Genomic DNA, 21,221 nt, shown 5'->3' with positions numbered 1-21,221 from the left:
GGCTTGGTTTTTGGCAGCCCTAGAGGCTAGGGCTGTGAGCTGGCTCCTATGTGTGGCACTGTCAATCAGTACAGACACTATCAAAGCAGCAGGCAGCCACACTCTCCTGCTTCTGGTCTGAAGCAGCCTGACATCCATTCTTTTCTTAGCTTCATCACTGGGGCTTTATTGATAGGATCACAGTGACTGAGTGTCAAAAGGACTAATGAGCGTATGACCCAGGTGAAACCCAGGATGTGACTTTGCTTAAGCAAATGTCCTCTTCCTCAGTACTGACATAGTCAGTCTCTAGTCCTCCTTCATTCTGGTCCTTGCTGTGTCCATATGGTCTGATCAATAAAACATCTACAAGGAGTGGCTCTAGGCCAGTGGTTCTCAACCTTCCGAACGCTGTGACCTTTTAATAAGGTTCCTTAGGTTGTGGTGATCCCCAACTATAAACTGGTTACATGGCTACTTCATAACTGTAATTTTGCTACTGTTAAGAACAGTGATGTAAATATCTGATATGCAGGATATCTAAGATGTGACCCCTGTAAAAGGGTTCTTCCACCCCCAAAGGGGTTTCGACCCTCAGGTTGAGAACCACTGCTCTACTGTCCTAAATAACTATGATGAGATCTAAAAGAGCCCCGAATAAGAAATACTGACATTGCTACTAGATAGGCAGGAGGCACAGCTGCTGAGGTGCTCACCCACAGGAGCCAATCCAGAGCAAGAAAAGTTTATTCATGTTGAATGCTCAGTGGACATTTTTCTTATGAAGAAAGAGCAAAATGAATGCAACTGTTCAAAAAGAAATAGATTACTAGGTAGTTATGTGACACAGATTTATTAACAACCACCAGGATGTAAGAATCTTATGTGAGAAGAACATGGCCTGTATGTGTTTGTAAACTTAGACAAATTATGTAAGACTATGCAAACACACCCACACTCACATCCAGCAAGAGAGGAGGGAATACATGTGGGCATGATGATAGTGATGAATATTTTTCTAATTTTTAACTTTTCTAATAGCTTTAACTTAAAAATTAAAAGTACCAAAGTGCTCGTTTAATGAATGTTTTCTTCATTAAACTCTGCTGTGTCTCTCCAAGTTACCTGCCTACAGCTTGCACCATCATCACTATTACCCATGAGTCACTAATTACCACCTAGAAAGGCAAAGTTTCAATGGGAAAGCCAAAACTTGGGTGTGGATCTACTTTTATATAGGGATGCCTTAGCTGTCAGGGCTGCTACAGCCGACTACTGCAGGCTGGGTAATTTATAGCCAACAGGTATCTACACATCACAGTTTTGGAGGCTGTAAACAAAGATGAAGGCATCAGCAGCTCCAGGGACAGGTGGTAGTTGTTCTGCTGATGGTGCCATCTCATTATACCTTTGAAGGGTGGAAAGGACAAGCTAGTGCCCCGAGGTCACTTTCATAGCCTCCCAAGGCCACCTCCTAATAACCACCTTGCTGATTAAAGGTTAGAATATGCAGGCAGAGCACAGGGTTCTTTATTGGTCTGAGATGGCTTACCTTCCTATTACACAATCATACAAATCTTTAAATCTTATGTCCTAGGTACACAGGAGTAACAACCGTAAAACCCTGATGTGGACAACAGGAGTCAGCTTTAACATGTGGGTTCAATGTTTGTGACAAACACAGCATCGGTGCAGACTGTCAAAGCACACATTCTGGTGTGAGCTGCTGACCATGGGGAGGCAAGATGTGTTTAAGGTAGGGCGTGTGCAGTAGGGGCAGAGTCTGTGGAGGGGAGAGTGGACATGGAAATCTCTGTAATTCGGCTGCTAACCTGAAGCTGACTGAAAAACAAAGCCTATTTAAAAACACAGGCTACAAAGAAACTAGAGACTAAAAGGAGATTATAAACTAACAACTCCATCAACAAAGACAGATCAGTCTGTATCTTTGAAGTGTGTGTGTGCACGTGTGGTGGATGTACTCACCCATGCATGCCTGTACGAAGACTAGTAGTCAACACTAGGTTTCTTCCTTGTAGAAGGAGCGGTGGCCTGCGCTCCCACCCAGCTCTGCACAGCTAGCTTTACCAGAAATAATTACACAGAAACTGTATTCTTTTAAACACAGTCTGGCCCATTAGTTTTAGCCTCTTATTGGCTAATTCTCACATCTTGATTAACCCATTTCTAATAAACTGTGTAGCACCACTAAGTGGTAGCTTACTAGGAAAGATCTTAACCTGCGTCTGTGTCGGAGAATCATGGTGACTGCCTGACTCGGCTTCTTTCTCCCAGCATTCTGTTCTGTTTACTCCGCCTACCTAATTTTCTGTCCTATTAAAGGGCCAAGGCAGTTTCTTTATTTAACCAATGAAATCAACACAAAACAGAAGACTCCCACATCACTTCCTGTATCACTTTTTGCCTTGTTGTTTTCTGTTTTGTTTTGAAACAGGGTATCTGATCCTACTGGTTCAGAAACAGCTGGCCATTTTGATTTTTAGTGGGTGCTGGGGATCTGCCCTTGGGTCTTCATGCTAGCTCAAGAAGAGTTGTACCATGAGATCATTTACCTAGCCCCAAGACTCTGAATTTTAAGGTGCTCACTTGAACAAGTTCTGATGGCGGAGAGTGGGCTACACACTTTATTAGAAATGGGCTAGTCCAGGTGTGAGAGTTAGCCGAGAAGAGGCTAGATATAATGGGCCAAGCAGTGTTTAAAAGAATACAGTTTCCGTGTAATTATTTCGGGGCATAAGCTAGCCATGTGGGCGGCCGGGTGCCAGGGACGCAACCTCGCTGCTCCTATTTCAACAGAGTTCTGCAACTGCTGTGGGTCTGCTGGCATGTGATTCAGGAAGTGACTAATGTACAGTTCTGGCAATAGCTAGAACTCATTCTCCAGACAGTGGTGCCACCTGGTGGCCACTGCACACTAAGAGCCCATGGACAAGACTGCCAGCAGCTCATGTCCAACCAGGACAAGCAAAGGTCACTCAGTTCTTAAGTAACTCATGATGGCATTTGGCAAACATGTGGGACAGCAGAGCTCCAAAGCCATCTTTAGTCAGCTAAAGGAACTATCTTTAAAAACAGACCCATGGAAGTTTTCCCTTTTTATTCACCTATGGTCCCAGTCAACTTTCCCACCGCAACCGCCAGTCTGAGTTTCTGCACCTTTCCTTGTTTTGAAGAAAATGCACTTGAAAACAGGAAACAACTTGCCATCTATTCGTTTGTGGACCGTATACTGTGCTTGACTGACCTGCAATGGTGTGGGCGTACAAACGGCTGCCAAAAGTGAAAACATGCAACTCATACAGCTTGGCGATCTTCTCCAAGAAGTCCCTGCAATGAGGCCGCAGGCGGGTGTGCAGCATCGGCTCACCTCGGCCCAGCTGGAAGTGAAAGATGCCCTGTGGAGAACAGGCAAGAGTGAGGAGAGGACGAGGGAGAACTGCCCAGCTGGCATCTGAGACCTTGCAAGGGTCTGCAGACATACAAGCCAGGTGAGGGTCTGTACAGGGCACATGAGATCCAGATTCTGCAGGAGGAAGGCATGGGAAGGTCCACGATGATGAATGCCACTAACTATGACAACTAGCCACTGTAATAACAAGCTGCAATAACTACCTCTCATAATTATTACTGTCCACGACACTCCTTACCATATACACTATCTGCCAACTAGTAATCACTTCTGACTCCTCAGGATCAACCATGCTAACTCCCTGTGATAACCACAACCAGGATAGCCTGATGAGGGCTGTTGGTGAGAACCCAGTCAAGTCACACCTCAGGGTAGTCTGTATGTTATCTGTGGCATTATCTTATATCGTTACAGCCTATTTCTTTGCTGCTTCATGTATTCTTATGGGTCAAACAACAGAGCTACAGCCACCGTTCTGAACATAGCCATGTGGTTCCTGAGCTGCTGCTAATGGCTTCACACACAGCTTCACTCAGATACATGAGTGATGAATTAGTGTTATAGATCACCTTGCAGGCAGGTTATTATTTTGTAGATAAGCGTGTTTTCCTTAGGAAACGAAGCTATGATCCATTTACTTCTATTTACCATTATTTTCTCAGCAAAATTATTGACTTCTTTAACAATTAAAAAGGTAAATTACTTAGGACAGAAATTCACTAGCTCTAATATAAACACACCAGGATGGTGAAACTGAGCTGTCAAAGACACAGTGAGAGATTCTATAATCAGCTTTCCCCCGTCTCAACAGAAAGAAGTCCCACAGCTATAATGTCAGTCTCCATAATGGTACAGGCAGGAATACTGTGCACAGGACAGTGTAAATGTCCCGTAAGATCCCCTTGCACACACAGATAACTAATATAACCCTTGTAGAAGCTGTGCCGTGGAGGCCAATCTTCACAAAACTACCCACACTCTTGTCTGGCCACTACTCCTGTCACCATTATATCCACAGAGTACACTCATGTAAAGGAATTTGGCTCTATGGCGACCCATACCCTAGGCTCTGGTCAGCTTCTAGTACCTTCTCACACCTAGGCCTGGCACGGCAGGACACATACAAAGCTGCAGTGGTACCCAAAGTCTACGTGTCGCATGTCCAACAGCTAGTATTTTAAAAACTAGCAGCCTGACACTAGCTAGGACTTCCTTGTTCGTAGTATGCATGACTACAGGCTTTATGCCATCTTTCTCTAATAAACCCTAAAAGCTTTCCACTGCTGAACCTGAACTTGCCAGCAAGTGACTGCTTTCCTACTCAGGCTTAACCTGAATGCGATTCCACACCTAGCCACTTCCCTTGTCACCTTGGAGAACTCAATTTCCTCATGGTGACTCCTAGGTTCTCTTCAACACAAACCCAGACGTCCTCTTGTTCTAGACACACAGATATGAGAAACTCCACATATATATAGAGTCTTGGAACTCTATAGCCTGGATGACCACAGCAAGTGAGAGCCTCACACAATGTGACGAGCCTGTCTCCCATATCTAGGAGATCACAGGAATTCACTTAAAACAAGATAATGTACTTTAAAATAGAATCGTGGAGTCTAGGCTGCTGAGAGAGCTACCATGGGAAAAGCGGGCATCGCTCACTTTGTTGGACATCTGGGGACAGTGCTGCTCAGTTGTATGAATCAGGGTCTGATCCAAATCAACCATGAGGACCAGTTTTCTGTTTCGATGTAGTCGTTGCTGATCTTCCCTTCCTAGTTTTTCAGCTTGCTAAAGACAAAAAGGAAGAGAGAAAAATGACAAAAGTATGTATATTTGGATTAAAAACAAAATTCAGTTTTATTAAGAAAAGCACATAGACAAGTTCCCAGCCACCACGACTGCCTCCACATTAGCAGCCTACCAGCACATTTCTACGGAAAGTCTGGCTCAAGGGGACTGAAGCCATCCTGCTGCTGTGCTGGCAGACCAAGGTCACTGGCACACAGAACTAAGAGCTGTGGGGCTTGAAAGCATCCACACAGACACAGCTGTTAACGAACGAAAAGAAAAAGAGCAGCTTCCAAGTCTTAGAAAGCAGTATTCCAGACGGGGGGTGCCTATAAAATGCTCCAGGGTTCCCCTAAAGAGCCCAGCAGCTGCCCCTCTTCTCACCTCAGAGCTCACCATCAACTCCGGCACACTGTGAACCATGGAGACAGTAGCTGTAGAAAGTGGTACCTGTTGCTTTCCATTTTGACTCTGCAACCTGGAAATGTGGAAAGAGCATTTGGTTAACTGTATGGAGAGCACATGTAGCTGGGAGTGGCATACCTTCAGCAGGAAGTGACCAACACTCCTACCCTAGCACACTCTTGTGCATACAGTAAGTGAATGCTGCCTGTCTTTAAAAATAGGAAACCATGAGAAACCATGCTCTAGATCACACCTGCAGCCAGATATGCCAATCACAGGCTCAGTGCAAGAGTCAAGTCTCCATGTAAACCAACCACAGTTACATGAAAACAAGTAATAATAGTGACAGCCACCCACAACCTATACTGTTGAATGACTAGAGATCACCTAGCATCAGTGGTCAGCTATACAGAGCACTAGAAAAGCAGGTTTGGTGTCAAAGCTGTGTCCCCGAATGGGGGAGGGGGTGTGCTCCAGATGTAGAAAGCATATGCCTTTCAGAAACACTGGAGAAGTACCCTGCAGAATCTAGGGAGTCAGGCAGCGAAGGCTGAAAACAAAAAGGATTCTTTCCTGGGAAACTGGCCATGGTCCTGGGCCCAACTCTGGGCAAAGGCAGCAGGACCCTATATTCTGCCTTCAGTACCCATGGGCTCACCCACCTGAGAGCCAAAGACTCTGGAGCCTCCCTCCCCATATGTACTCACTGGGTCAGGTCCTGGCCACATTCGGCACACAGGCCCTTCATGACAACAGGATGGCTGCATCCTTCCAATCTCACCAGAAGTGCTCTGCAAGATAGAGGCAAACATTAACAAATGCATGTTTAAAAATCTCTCGGTGTATCACATGGTTTGAGAAAGGGCACCTGAATGGGAACAAGTCTTCAGGCTGGCTCCAGCTGACTCTCCAATTACTTTAGCCAGGACCCGGCAAGAGCAAGAGTGAGCTGCAGCGGTGTAATCAAAAGACGACATGACAGATGGTCTCAATAACTACCTGCAAATGATCCTCTCATGTATCTGGGAGGGAGCACATCAAAAGCTCTACATGCTGGTATAATTCCAAAATTAATTCCTGTTCCCTTCCACAGATGATTCCCAGTCTAGACCGGCTCACAGTCATCTCATATTTTTCTGACAGAATTATCACAATGTCCCCAGTTGTTTGTGTGTTTCCCTTTCAAACAGTATTTGACCATGTACCCCATGCTGACCTTGAACTCCCCACCTCTTACAGCAGCCTCTCAAGTACTGGGATATGCTACCGTGCCCACTTCCTAATTTTATGTAAACAGAAACTGTTTTTCTTGTTCTCTCCACACACACAACTGTCTCAGGGAGGGATTCCTATAGACAAATCTCAGGACTGTAAGAGCAGAGGCTGTACTCTAATAACCCAGCGAATTCATATCTCTCAAATATGGCTCAGTAGGGTGCTTGTCAGGCCCATGCTTCTTCTTGTCATGAAATTAACAGTTTCCAGAAGCAGGGTCACCTTCCAGAAACCAAAACTGGTCCCACCCTGCTCTACACTCAAGAGCACTCTGCTTCTTGCTTGGTCTAGCCTGTCACTAGCAGAAGCTCCCAAGGGCCTGATCTATCACACTGTAAGCCAGAGACCTTGGCCCTCCCAGAGACTTGGCCAGAGAAGACTTTCCACTGCCCTCCTCACAGCACTCAGAAAGAGAAGAGCAGGACAAACGTTAGACCAAAGCTCGGCCACGCAGGAACAACAAAGGACACTTCCCTCATACTTCACAAGATGTAGAAGGCCAAGACCCAAGACACACAGTTACAGGTTCAGACTCACTGGACAGGGTCTCTGCACCCATCCCTGTCCTTTTGCATGAGGTTTGAAAGAGGGGCTCCCCTGAGCTGGGTATAGGCCCAGAGGTCTACACCATAACCCAGTGGAGACAGTAGAGTCTTTTCCACTGCGCTGTGGGATACCATAGGCAAGAAAAAGCAAGACAAAGAGGATCTTTGATTTAAGGCTCATTCCTTATACCAAACCTGACTTATTAAAACAGCTAAACACAAAGCCCAGTGGCAGGTGCAGGATCTCTCTGAATTTTGGGTTAGGGAGGCCCCAAAAGTTAACCACAGTCTGAACAAAGAGCTACTATCTAGCACGAAGAATCCTCACAACCCAACAGGAAAATTAAACGGGACTTTGATTATTGTAGCTCTAAAATAAGTCTCCAAACCAGTTAACAAAAGCTCAACTATTCTTTCTCCAAGTGGTTGTTTGAGGTTCCCTGTATTTTTCTGTACAAACATCAGGACCAGCTCAGCATTTTCCATAAGCACAGCTGCTAAATTCTACTTGGGTAAGAAGTCAGTATCTTCCACATGGCACACAGGCAGCACAAGGAAGCATGGGATGCGCAACCTCCTCCCCCCACCAGCAGCAGATCACCCAAGTCCTACCTTACTAATACCAGTTCAGACACAGGACACCCGCGCTCCAGCCTATGTGTGGTCAGCCTGGTTCTCTGCCTCCTGTGCCTGTCTAGAAACTATGTGACATTTTACATGGCACACTGAGCTACCATCAAGGACAGGAGTAAAGTTACAGTGAAGTCTGCTGTGAGGACAGAGCTGATAACAAAGCCAACCACCTTGGTGGGTAACCTGTTCAGTTTGGTCTTCTCTGGAGCATGGGCCCAACATCAAAGCCATTGGCAAAGATTCCTCTGGGAATAGGCTCAGCTTCATACAAAAGAAACATGGCCATAATCTAAGCAGTGGGCTACACAGCCTTGTTCTCAAGGACCTGATGAGAAGGGACGCTTACAGTCAAACTGCTATGAGTTAAAGACAGTAAGCACTGGAAGAAAGAATTCCACCAACACAGATGGTGGAATTGAAGAGTGCTTCTGCAGACACTCTGCAAGAGAGGAGAGAGGCAGGAAAGACAAAAGCAGACAAGCAAGGCTGTGAAGCTAGAGTGAGGGTACAGTGCGTGTAGTGCCCAAGTCTGGCCTCCTATACTTCAGGCACTGTGAACCTAAACCTAACATCCTCACTGTATGAGTAGATCATGTAACATTTTGTACTAGAATCAAAAGGCTTTGCCCATCTTATTCTAGAAGGCAGCTTTTGCCTTGGGATACACGACCATGTTTACAGACACTCTAGATAATACATATATCACTGCTCAATTGTTTCACAGGGCACAGAACACCTGTAGCACAGTCACAGGATCCAGAATGTCCCAGGGCTCAGACTGGAAGCCAAGACACAGACATGAGACCAACGTCACCAGAGTCTACACTATCTGGGCTCATCTAGTTAACTTGTGCTCTCAGTGTTCTAGAGACACCCACCCCTAATGAATAGTTGCCAGCCCACACTTCTTACTCTATAGTCATTCCGTAGGGGTGGAGGTGCCACATGGGGAATATGTGGCCAACTTGCAGCCAGAGCTGTGCTGGGCCTTAGGAGACATAGGGCCAGGACAAAGTCTGGAGCAACTCGACGGGTCAGGCTTTGGCAGCAGTTATAAAAAACAGTCTAAAACATTTGGAGAAAGACTAAATTAAGAAGTCCAATTTTCCAAACCATCTAAGAATCTCCTAAGGGTCAGCTAAGGCTCAAAACGTCTCTATTGACTTCTGACGACACAAAGACACCCCTCCTTGGTCCAGAACTGCTAGTCTCGAAATGCACAGAAGCTGCATCCATTTGCCACTCGTCCTATGACCTCTGCAGGAACACAGACCTCCAAGGATGGATGTACCAGCAAACTTGTCTCAAAATTTCATCAGCCAAGGGTTAAATGCTTGCAGCTGCACAAAGCCACCGATGCTCCTTAAGCTCCAAAGCTGCAGGGTGCACCTGCCACCAGTTCACAGTTAACGCACACACGGACACACACACGGACACAGTGCGTAAATGAGATCAACATTATCCACAATTTAATGTGCCATGTGAAAATAGACTTTTAAAAACTACTATGAAGCACAAATTATTAAATAAATTTAAAAATGACTCAAGTTTGGAGGAGGAGTGGATGGGGAAGGGGTATTGATGAGTGGGAGGGGACGTGAGGAGAGGAGGGAGAGGAACCTAAGGTCCGTATGTAAAATAAGTGAAAAAAAAGTTAAATAAAATAAATAAGTAGTTCAAGTTTTTTAATTAAGTAAAATTATGTGTATATATAACACTTAAAAATCCATTAAGATCTCAATTTATAAACTTTAAGAATTGTATCTTTAAAGTATTTCTAAACATTTCAAAATTGATTTGTTCTATTTGTTCTTCCTCAAGTAAAATGAACTTTTCCTGAGACAATGGATATAAATCACTTGTTATGTTTGGCAATGACATAAGTATTTATGCATAATTTTAAAATATATATGAAAATGACTTATCTATTCCTCCACATCAATATGAGGATTTCGCCTGCATGTATGTTTGTATATTATATATATGCCTGGTGCTGTCAGAGGCCAGAGAAGGTGTTGGGTTCCTAGAACTGGAGTCACAGGTTGCGAGCTACCATGAGGGTGCTGGAAATGGAACTCAGATCCTCTGAAGAGCAGTCTGTGCTCTTAACCTCTGAAGCCCCTTGTTTAATCTCTTCTAAAATGAAATAAAGAAAGCACAGGGCTAGCGATTCACTTCACAGTGCACATACAAGTCTTAGAGCCAATGTGTTGGTCCTAAGTAGGCACACTTCAAAGCCTACCCACCTCAGAGACCTCTGTTAATGATCACGTCAAGCTACTTAAAAGCTTGCACACAAAACTCAGGAGCCAAAAAGACCTGATGAGTTCCTTCAAAACCAGGAACACAACATAATATAATATAGATAATGTCTGCAATGGTTTCGCTCTACTGCAAAGTAAAGTCAACTTGATCAGGGTTCTTATCGCCCTCTTCCAACCCACTCTCCCACTCTGCTCAAACCTCTTTGGGAACTTTAAAAAGTCCTGCAGCCAGTAATCCCAGCACTTGGGAAGGCAGAGGCAGGCCAATCTCTGGGAGTTTCAGGCCAGCCAGGTCTACAGCTTGGTCTAGGACAGCCAAGGTTACACAGAGAAACCCTGTCCAAAAACACAAAAACAAAACAGAAACAAGCAAACAAGTCCTGCAGAGAGGATCAGGGCAATACGACAAAGCAATTCAGAGGTTTTCTCTGACAGATGGTGAATGACCAGTGCTTTCAACCACACTAACTGTAATCCAGGTAAACACGAAGTGGCAAACCGATAGAGAATCCCTCGCCTTATAAACTGCTACCGAGTATCATTCTCCAGGTTCCTACTGAGCTCTAGCGCCATGAGAAGGTCTAGGGAGTAGACTAAGCGGCCTCTCACTGACAACACCTTATACACGGCGGTCTACCAAGCAGTGTGAACTGTACACCTTCAGTTTCCTCCCTTCACCTGCCCGGCAGAGCTCCTCTTCCACCCAAGAGGATGAAATGCTGTGGACACTGTCCTAGCACTTCCACGTCAACCAGACACAGATCTCTGGGAACAAACTCAGATGCTGCATGACTGGAAGCTGCTAATGACCAAAACAATTGTGACAACTACAACCACAGGTGTCTCATTTTTCTTAGTCTTTATTAAACACACAAGCCACCTTCTCTGCCTAGCTTCATGGTCTCAGCAAAAACAAGCTAGTGTCAAGCACCCGGTCAATGACGTCTGCTCTCACCAAGCGCACGTATCAGGGCTCAGCTGTGCCATACCACCCAGGCAGTGGGTGATCTTTTCTTCCCTCATTCTTCAAAAGTATGGTGCCAGCCAACCCTGGGAGAAATCATGACAATAATGGGCAGAAAACCACGAAGATGTCTGGCTTAGAACCTCTTCATGCCGCCTTCAGGGACTTAGAGTGGCCTGATGTCAAAAGAAACACCAGTAAGGACCAATCTGTGGCATACAGATGAGGACTAGGGTCTAGTTTGGCTCAGAAGCAATGTTATGTCTTGGCAGACTACGCAGCTGTGTACTGTTTAGCAGCTGTATAAGACTGACACTCTAACACCAAGTTTCTCAGCTGTGTGCGGAGCTTGCTGATCAACTGGAGGCACAGATTCCAATGGGGTGGGGGCTTCAAGCCGAGGAGAGGAAAGTTCATCAACAGATGTCTCTTCTGCTAACAGGCACGCTGGAGATGGGCAAAAGTAGCCTCAAATCAGTTCTGAAGTCACCAATCCTAAGTCTATATAAGTGGCTGTGACATCAGTGTGTGTGTGGGGTGGCTCTGAGGACCACCATCCAATAATTACTCTACAAAGGTTTGATGCAAATGTCAGGAAATGCTGGCTTGTCCATGTGATTTTAAGACTATGTAGTGAGACTCAGTGGTACACAGCTGTAATCCCAGCACTGAGGAAGAGGCAGGAGGTTCTGCTGGATGACCAGAACTTGAGATCATAAGCAAACTTCCAGTACTGCTCTGATAAACCCGTTGTAGTCTTAAAGAAGTAAGCATCTAGTTAGGGTTATCAGGCACGGCTACTTCTTCCTGATACCCCCCCCTCCTTCCACGGTCCCCACCTGGGGTGAAGCCAGTGCTGAGATGGAACTGCTCCTGGATGAGGCTGCACCCAAACCAGAGACAGACACCCTTCTAAAAACAGAGGGCTTTGACTCTGGGAACCTGATGTGAGCCAGACAGTTCTTTGTTGTCCAAGGTCTGACAGTCCTGGCAAGTATCATTCAATACCAGATAAAATGCTATTTATTATTCTCTGTTTTCTCAAACAGGGGAATGTGCATGCCCTTCAGAAAGACTTTCTAACATGAGACTCCCTCGTTCAAAATGCCAGAGACCAGAAATGCTGCAGTTCTGGGGGCCATTTGGAGTTTGGTAGGTTTGCATAGGCCTCACGTGTGTTGAGCACTGGGAACTCAAAAGTAAATAGGCCCTAGTTTTGGATCTTGGAATATTTTATACTTTGGATTTTAGAATTAAAGATACTCAATCTGTACAACTAAAATGTGGGGCAAAGGACCACTTAGCTGAGTCTGTGCTACCAAAGCCTGTCCAGACGGTGAGTGCCGCCCACAGCATCCTCCGCACAGACAGCCACTCTCAGTGGGTCCCGCTTCTGCCAGGCTGATGCCTGATGAAGACAATTCTCTACCGAGTGGTCTTTGTACAAAGTGACTTAACGCAGCAATTTTTTTTAAGACTCTGTTCCACAAAAGTATATTTTGGGGGAGTCCTAAATGGTGTCCTCAAGATTCAGTAGTTCCAAAAGTACTGCACACCTATCAATCCCAGCTCTATGAATTCAACTGGGAAAGGCAACCCGGTACCATGAAATTTATTCCAAAAAAACCATAAGGATTGACACAGGGAAGGAATAAAGGGATCTTTAAATAAAGGTGTTGTTAACTGCTTTTTCCTGGTCCTTTCACATTGTTCACCCACGTACATGCAGGTATACAGACAGGAATACTATGGGAAACATGCATGTCACCTTGCTGCAGTACTCCCCAGAACACTTACAAAATGCTGTCTACAATAGGAAACGGGAAGGAAACATTTTAAATGAAAGGGATGTTGCTAGCGATTTTCCCAGAACTAGGAATTCACCTGACATCACTGAACTGGTGGTACAGGTACCCTGAGCGGTTTAGGATTCCGAGTCATTTCAAGGACACCTAGAAGTGACACAACTCATCAGTTCCAGAGTCCTGCTACAAGCCACTGCTTTAAGCTCCAATATCTCAAACATCAAAGAGAAGAAGCAAACACCAGCTGGAAACTCACACAGTTACCACTCTGCTGACTCCTTGGGTCAATGACCCGAGTAGGTGGATCTGACCCTGAGTATGTATACTAGCTACTTATGAGACTGATGGTACCTGTTTAGGCCTCAGTGATTCTGTAATAGGGGACCAAAATGAAAGGAGACATTCACTGTGGGCGTTTTCTACCAGTCAACTCAAAAGCAGGCTACCACCACAGGAGAAATTGCTAGGGAGGGTCCAGGTGAAGCTGAGAGAGCAGCTTCTCTGATGTAGGAACAGTGCCTACCAAGCCCACAGCCTTGTCCTTCCAGAAGTCAAGCAGACAGCTCCCTCGGGGTGGTCAGCCCCAAAGAAGCAAGTCCGGCTGGCTGTGTAACCTCACCCTCCAGCATACAGTGGGCAGGAGTAGGTGCACGGTCCACAGGCAAAGACCCCATGCAACATCTCCAAAGAGGCACTAGGGAGTGACCAGAAAGACAGCTAGGTAGGGTTCTCTGTCTGTGACAAGACCGGTGGAACATGGAAATTTCCTTAGGGAGAATGGTGGACAGCAAATACTCAATAAAGGCAGGACTGGTACAAGGCAAAGAGGTGAGCACTGGACACCAGAAAAGGGACAGAAAGGATGTTTTCAGAGGGAAGCTCCCAGCCCAACCCACTTACCTCCCCCAGTAGTTTCTGTTCTTTACAATCAAAACAATCACGGCCATGTGACACACATGCCCACGTGTTAGATCAGGTTCAACACACAACACTGGTAAAGTCAGACATAAAGCCAGACAGTGGCAGATCAAACCAATTCAAGATCCTGTAGAATGACAAGAATGACAGCTAAAGGGTCCTCGCATGACTTGAGGACCAAGTACCCATCACCGATGCAGCCTGGGTTCTGCCTTTTCCGTGGCTATGATGCAGAACCACCGGGTTTTACAGCCGCGTTTCACAGAGTTTTATAAGCGTTTAAAGAAACGCACACGCCTGACAGCTTCTATTTCAATAACGAGCCTGGAACCTGCCTGAGTAGTCCTGCGGCCACAGCCACCCAAGTTGCCTTCACTTACAAAGGTGGAGTCCATCAATTATAGAAGAGGGACGAATGCAAAACATTTCCCAAAGGGGTAACCCTGGGTCACTGAGAACTTTTCAAACACAAAGTATCTCGGGTCTGATACGATCACAAACGGCGACCATTCTTCCTACATTCTCACCCCGAAGCACCTTCGGGCGTCCCTGCACGCCCGATCGCAGCTGTAGCCCAGACACCCCCCGACATCCCGAGAGCCCTGGGAACCGGGTCCACGCACACTCACCCAGGGGACACCACCTGGCCTGGCTGCGCACACAGTTCACGGACCACGCCGGCGCGCTCCGACCTGAGCCTGCGCTCGGCCCGCGCAGCGCGCACGCAGCCCCCAGAAGCGGTGAGAGTCGGGGCTGGCCCGGAGGGCTCCGCAGAAGCAGCGGCCTCACACACTGCCAGCACCGAGCCGATGCGCACGGTCGCGCCGGCCGTCACCTTCCACTCGAGCAGACGCAGCGGCGTGGGGCCCGGGCAGCGCACCTCTGCCCCGGCGGCTGCCGAAGCGTCCTCGGTGGGAACGCCGGCTGCGGGCGGCGTTTCCATCGCGACCCGGCGAGCGGCAAGGGCAGTCAGGACAACGGAGATGAGGAACGAAAACACAGGCGGTCAGGGCGCGGCGCCCACCGCGGGCGGCGGCGACGCTGCGGTTCCCGCTCCGACACCGGCTTCACCCGCCGCTCTCTGCGCACTCACTTCCGGGAGGCGTGCTGCGTCACGGGGGCGGGGCCGGCGACGTGCAGCCGCGTGATTGCGTGTTCTCAGGCCGCGGGTAAACAGTCGGCCCACGCGAAGCCGGGTGGTGCCGGTCCACACCCACTGGCCGCTGGTCCGCGGTACTGAGACTACAGACACGCCGCGCGGATCGCTGTCACAAGACTTCTGTCACACGCTGCAAAGCCCGAAGCATCGAAACTACCGGTCCCGGCATGCAGCGCGAGCCTTGTGCCTACTCCCGGCATACACTGCGAGTTCCGACTACGGGAGACTTCGGATACTTGTATTAGCGCGGACGGCTGTGCTATATAGCACACGGTAGTCCCAATGGAGCGAGAGACTACCAGTCCCAACATGCAACGCGAACCTGTCCCACCACTCCCGTCGTGCACTGCGAGTGGGAGGTGGAGAAACTCCGGGTTGCTCTCGGCGGTGCTACCTGCACGCTCCCCTAGTTCTAGCCCACTCCCCTCGTCATGCACCGTGGATGCTGGGGTGGCGAGCCTGAGTTTCTGCTGGCGGTGCGGCGGCGGGCCTGGCTGCTCGGTTCCGCCCTCGTCTGGTGCGCGGCGGAGGAGCGTGCGCAGTGGTCGCTAGCATCTGGCGCTCTTTTCAGAGTGGAGGTCTAGCGTGGGGCTGCGGTTGGTGTAGGGTGTCCACCCCGCCTGCTCGCCCTTCCCGGGCTGCAGTGTGCTAATTACTCATCAGGCCTGCAAGTGGGAGTCGGGAGGCTCTCTGACTGTTGAGTTCACAGTTTCTGAATCCTATCAAATAGCATGCTCGTAAAGCTTGTGTAGGTGTTCTGAGCTATGAGCACGCTTGTCCCAAAGATGCCTACACCTTGTTATCGCATCTTACGCAAAACTACTGGGCCTTTGTTCTTACAGGCCGCGTTCCAACGAATTGCCCAAAGTGTGGTGAATAGCGTCCCAGGAGATCGTTGTTTTAGATAAAACCCAAGAGAATAAAAAATATGTGTATATTGCTTAAAACTGCTTGCTAAGTTGAATAGGTTTTTCGAGGGATGGCATAGTTCATTGGTAGCTCCTCTACCGACATTATACATTGCGGTTATAAATTAGAGTTATTTGGGAAAAAGAGTTCTTCGGTTGAGCAAATGGCCTTTATAAGATTTGCTCATAGGAAAGTCTGTATGACATTTTCATAATTAGTGATTGATGTGGAAGGGCTTGGCCCATTGTGGGTGGTGTCACCTCTGGACAGGTATTACTGGAGTGTATAAGAAAATTTGCTGAGCAAGTCAATAAGCAGCACCCCTCCATGGGCTCTGCATCAGTTCCTGCCCTGATTGAGTTCCTACCTGGACTCTGTTTGATAGACGTACTGGCAACTTGAGTTGTCAGAGGAAGATGCTCCAGAAGACGGCGCAGTAGGCAAGTCTGTAGGGCATTTTTTAAATTAGTGATTAATATGGGTGAGCTCAGCCCACTGTGAATGGAGCCACCTCTGGGGTGGTTCTAAAAGAAAACAGGCAGAGCAAACCAGTAAACAGCACTCCTCCATGGCCTCTGTATCAGCTCCTGTCTCCAGGTTCCTACTCTGTTTGAGTGCCTGCCTGGCTCCCTTCAGTGATAAACTGGGAAGTGGAAGCACAAGCCAGATAAACCATTTTCCTCCTCACCTTGCTTTTGGTCAAACTGTTTCATCATAGCAATAGTAAGCCAAATTAAGACAATGATGTGGAAGTGTAAGCAAAATCACTTTCCCTCCTGCGTTTCTTTTGGACACAATGTTTCCTCGAAGCAATAGCATCCCTAAAACACCAAGTAAGGATTGCAGTGTGCAGAAGCAAAAAGATCTTCAAGTTACTCATTACTGGTCCACCAGTAAATGTACAAGGAAGTAAATTGAAGTAGTGTAGCCAGATTATGAGACTTGAGGTCCCTAGGGATGTGAGTTTTGTCCTACAGCCCAAACCTACCAGACAGGTGTTTGTTTATACAAGCTTGAGACGAATGGTGAGTAGTGAGAATTGCTACTCACTAGAAAGAAAGGTAACGTGTTTGCAGAAGGGGAGGCCACAGCCAGGAAAGTTTATTATGAGCTACAACCCTCTATCCTAAAATCTTAGGAATGGGTGGGTTTCTGAGCACATGACTTTTCAGATTTTTAAAAAATTGATGTGTACATGTAATCATCTGCAGGTAGAGACAGCACCGTCATGAAACGTCAAAGAAATGTAAGCGCAAGGAAACGCAAATCATGTCAGATTCTGCCATCAAGTAAGGCACACTAGAGTTACAGTGTTGTAAACTATGAATTTGAGGTCTATAGAGAAAGACATGAGTACCATGAATGAAAAGAAGAAAAAGGCATGACTGCCCCTCGGTATAGTGGAGAAGTTTACGATAGATATGAGGAAAAGCATAGTCAGAGGCATCTGGAAGGGTCCAGACTGAACAAGACCAGCCAACTGAACCAGGCCATATGAGGAGAGGGGGAGGGGCTAGGGACAGGTGAATCAGGAGCAGTAGCCAAGAGGGCAAGAGGCCAAAAAAAAAAAAAAAAAAAAAGAACTAGTGTAGCCAAAATGGGTTATATAGGAAAAAGCAGCTGGGGGAAGGGCACCCCACTAAGGCTCTGAGCTGGAGAAGTTTAGGATGGGGGCTGGGAATGCCAACCAGGCAGACCTTGTAACAGGTAGTGGCTGAGGGATGCTGGTCATGCTAATAGCACCTTAGCCATTTATCCTGAGTTTGAGACCTGATATACTATGTAGGTGATGAATTAATCTTTATGACCCAGGGGAAGAAGGCCCCACCTCTCTTGAATCCAGCCTGACTTACTTTACCTAGACTGGTTTTCAAAAGCTGGAGCATGACCTCATCCGTTTTCCTGGCTGAGAACTGTCGGTTCAGACTCTGTTCTCTGATGGACAGATACTGGTCAGTGTTAGTGAGGTCAAAACTAAGAGGCAGTTAAGAGGAAAGATAAGAGGGCTGCCAGGGCAAGAACAACACCTCCACAGGACCAGACTCTCAGGCTTGGAGACTTTCATCGGCATGTCTGTATGCCCATGCTAAAGAGCTGTTTCATGTACAAACTTGTGGCTTCCAGAAGAGCTGCAAGGGCACATCTTTATAAGGTAAGCGAAGATGAGCCTGAACTGTGTTGAAGACAAGCCACGAAATTTCTAGAACAAGAAGAGCTTCATGACATTGGTGTTAGCATTGATTTCTTGATATGACAGTTCCACAGGCAACAAAAATAAAAACACACAAAATGATATCAAGCTTGAAAAATGTCTGCTCTCAGAGGACACAACAATGAAAATGCAGCCTGCGAAACAAGAAACTATTTGAAGAGATGTATATGTGATTAGGGGCTAATATCCAGAATATGCAAAGAATTTCTATAGCTTAAAGGCAATCAAACAACCGAATTTTAAAATGGGCAGGCTGGTCTGATCTCCAGAACTGAGTGTCACAATCCCTTAATCCAAGCGCTCCAGTGGATGCAGAGTGATTACAAGTTCAAGTCCAGACAGACACACAGAGCCTGTCTCAAAAAACCAAGATAATAATAAATAACTGAAAAGGTGTTCACAATTACTAATGATATCACAGGGAGTTGTCCTGACGTTACCAGGTTCTTGAAATATTATTCAAAAGCACACACAAATAGGAAAGCTACAAGAAGTTTTATTCAAAGGCAAAACAAAAGAACAGACACACTGTAAGGGAGCGGTGGGCTACTTGAACTAGAGGGCTCAAGAACACCGGGCTACTGTTTGGACCTTTCTTTTACAGAGTCTAAAAGGAGGAGTGGGTTACTAAAGGTAGCATATAGGATTTCTGTTTTGACTGAAAGCCTCAAATTTTGGAGACCTCTGTACACTATACATGCCCTTTCTTGTGATACAGCTGATTTTAATCAGATGAATGCCTAGTAGGGAGATGGCTAGGGAGATGTTAGAATGCAAACATGAGGCTTGAGTTCAAATCCCCAGCATCCTAATTAATGTCTTAGTTGCACCTAGGCATCAGATAGTAAGTTAAGGATTTCCCCCCAAGAAGTTCATTTTGAAGCTAGAGTTTGCTTTACACATACCCCAAACCAGTCAAGGCTGGATCGGCCACTACCCTTAGTGTCAAGAGGGAGTGTGGTGGTTCTAGCTGTCAAATCATGAAGGAGGTTGTGGAATCTTCGTTCACAGTTAAGGGAAGCTCCTGAGGCCAGGCACATGGCTGGGGAGGGCCTGCCTGGAGACCCTGAGAGGCCAATGAATGAAGTGGTGAAAGTGAAGCCCGAATTATGTTGGAGACCCCAAAGTGTTGGAAATGCCACCACCATGGGATGGCTGCCAAGGAGAGCTGCACATAGGGAGTGGGATCAGCCCAAGAGAAGTGTTGCCATCAGCAGGCTGGAAGGATGGAGCCCTCTTGCTCCTCTGACCTAAGACATGGGAGTTACAGGATTTGGATTTTGCTCTACTGGGTTTCAGACTTTCTTTAGTTCAGTATTTCCTCACTATGCTCCAATCTCTCTGTTATAGAAGTATGTAATTTTTTTGTTTTGTTTTTTTGAAATAGAGTTTCTCTACATAGCTTTGGTGCCTGCCCTGGAACTAGCTCCTGTAGACCAGGCTGGTCTTGATTTCACAATGAGACTGACCTGCCTCTGCCTCCTGAATGCTGGGATTAAAGGTGTGCACCACCACTGCCCGGCTTGTTTTTTTGATTTTGCAGGGTGTTACAGCTAAGAATTGCCTTGAGTCTCAGAAGTTTTGTACTTTTAGACAGTCTTGAGGCTGAAAGGCTATTGAGAAATATTAATGAAATTTGCATTATGATATGGCCACAAGTCTATGGGGGCCAGGGAGTAGAATGTAGTTTGAATGAAAATGTCCCCAGAGGCTCATATTTTTGAATACTTGGTCCAGAACTGATAGAACTATTTGGAAAGGATAAGGACCTATGGCCTTGTTGGGGGAGGTATATCACTGGAGGTGAGCTTTGGGGTTTCAAAAGCCAACAAAATTTCCCAGTAAGATCCATCTCTGCCTCATGGTTGTTGTCTCAGTGTGTAAGTTCTCAGTTCCTGCTCCAGCACCAGGCATGATGGCCGTGGACTCACCGTCTGAAACTGTAAGCCCAATGAACTCCTTCTTCTGTAAGTTGCCCTGCTCAAGGTGTCTCCTCACAGCAATAGAACAGCAACTAAGAGAGAGAGAGTTGTTGAAGATGGCAAGGGAGCCCTGGGCCAGAATGTGTATTAGTTTTTGTTTCTATGATAAAATACCATGGCCCAGAGCATTTGATGGGAGGAAGAGTTCATTTTGTCCTATGGTTGTAGAAGTTTATTTTGTCTTCTAGTTCCAAAGTGGTGGGAGCGATATGGCAGCAGGTAGCCAGAGCTGGAAACGGAGACAGCGCATCTCAACCTCAGATGGGAAGCAGAGAATGAACTGGAAATGGTGCAACTTTGAAAGCCTGCCTGCAGTGGCGTGTATCCTCCAGCAAGGCTCCACATCGTAGTCTCCAAATTATGCCAACAATCAGAAGCCCAGTGTTCAAATATCTGAGCCTATGGGGTACGTTTCTCATTCAAGACACCACAGACTGCCCCAATTGCTTCTTCCTGGAGAGGTGTGTGCATGCAGCTCAATGAAGGAGAAATCTTAAGTTTCTAAGTGTATTGTTAAGAAAGGTGTGTGTGTGTGTGTGTGTGTGTGTGTGTGTAACTCAAGTCAAACAGGCTTGCTAACTTGCTAGCCTCAATTAGAGGCATGCAAACCAATACTTTATTGGACTATCACCTCGTACCCATTAGCATGGCCACTATAAGAACAAGCCAGTGTTGGCAAAGATATGATAAATTGAAGGCATGTTCTACTCTTAGTAGGTGTGTAAAATGCTATCACTATGGCGATATTTGGGATTGCCATGTACCCCAACAATCCCAGATAAGGGTCAGGAAGGGCATTTATCCAAGAGATTTAGAAGCACTATCTAGACGAGATACTTTCATGTCCAGGTTCATAGAAGCATTATCTGTAACAGCCAAAGAGAAGCCACCAAAGAGCCCACGGCTGCATGATGACAACCAAAGTGCCATACACATTCTATGGGACGCTC

At 46.6% G+C, this 21,221-nt stretch overlaps 1 protein-coding gene across 6 annotated transcripts in view; it reads right to left on the bottom strand.

Moving 5' to 3' along the window:
* Ctdp1 (CTD phosphatase subunit 1) overlaps nt 1-15,109 on the bottom strand; it is a 57,131-nt gene extending 42,022 nt beyond the window's left edge. For 4 of the 6 annotated variants that reach the window (XM_075968174.1, XM_075968177.1, XM_075968175.1 and 1 more), the window contains exons 1-5: nt 14,639-15,108; nt 6,313-6,396; nt 5,585-5,678; nt 5,072-5,200; nt 3,245-3,395 (exon numbers count right to left, since the gene is read on the bottom strand). In XM_075968174.1, the coding sequence (XP_075824289.1) occupies nt 3,245-3,395; nt 5,072-5,200; nt 5,585-5,678; nt 6,313-6,396; nt 14,639-14,952 (772 nt within the window). In that variant the 5' untranslated portion in view covers nt 14,953-15,108. Of the gene's footprint in view, nt 1-3,244; nt 3,396-5,071; nt 5,201-5,584; nt 5,679-6,312; nt 6,397-14,638 lie in introns of all 6 variants that reach the window. The other 2 variants (XM_075968178.1, XM_075968179.1) reach the window with 1 other exon arrangement.
* Between the last annotated feature and the right edge of the window lie 6,112 nt (nt 15,110-21,221).

Source organism: Microtus pennsylvanicus, chromosome 4 (genome assembly GCF_037038515.1).
Source record: "Microtus pennsylvanicus isolate mMicPen1 chromosome 4, mMicPen1.hap1, whole genome shotgun sequence".
Classification (NCBI taxonomy): Eukaryota; Metazoa; Chordata; class Mammalia; order Rodentia; family Cricetidae; genus Microtus; species Microtus pennsylvanicus.
The sequence above is the reverse complement of the archived record's forward strand: the minus strand, read 5'-3'. Positions and strand labels throughout refer to the sequence as shown.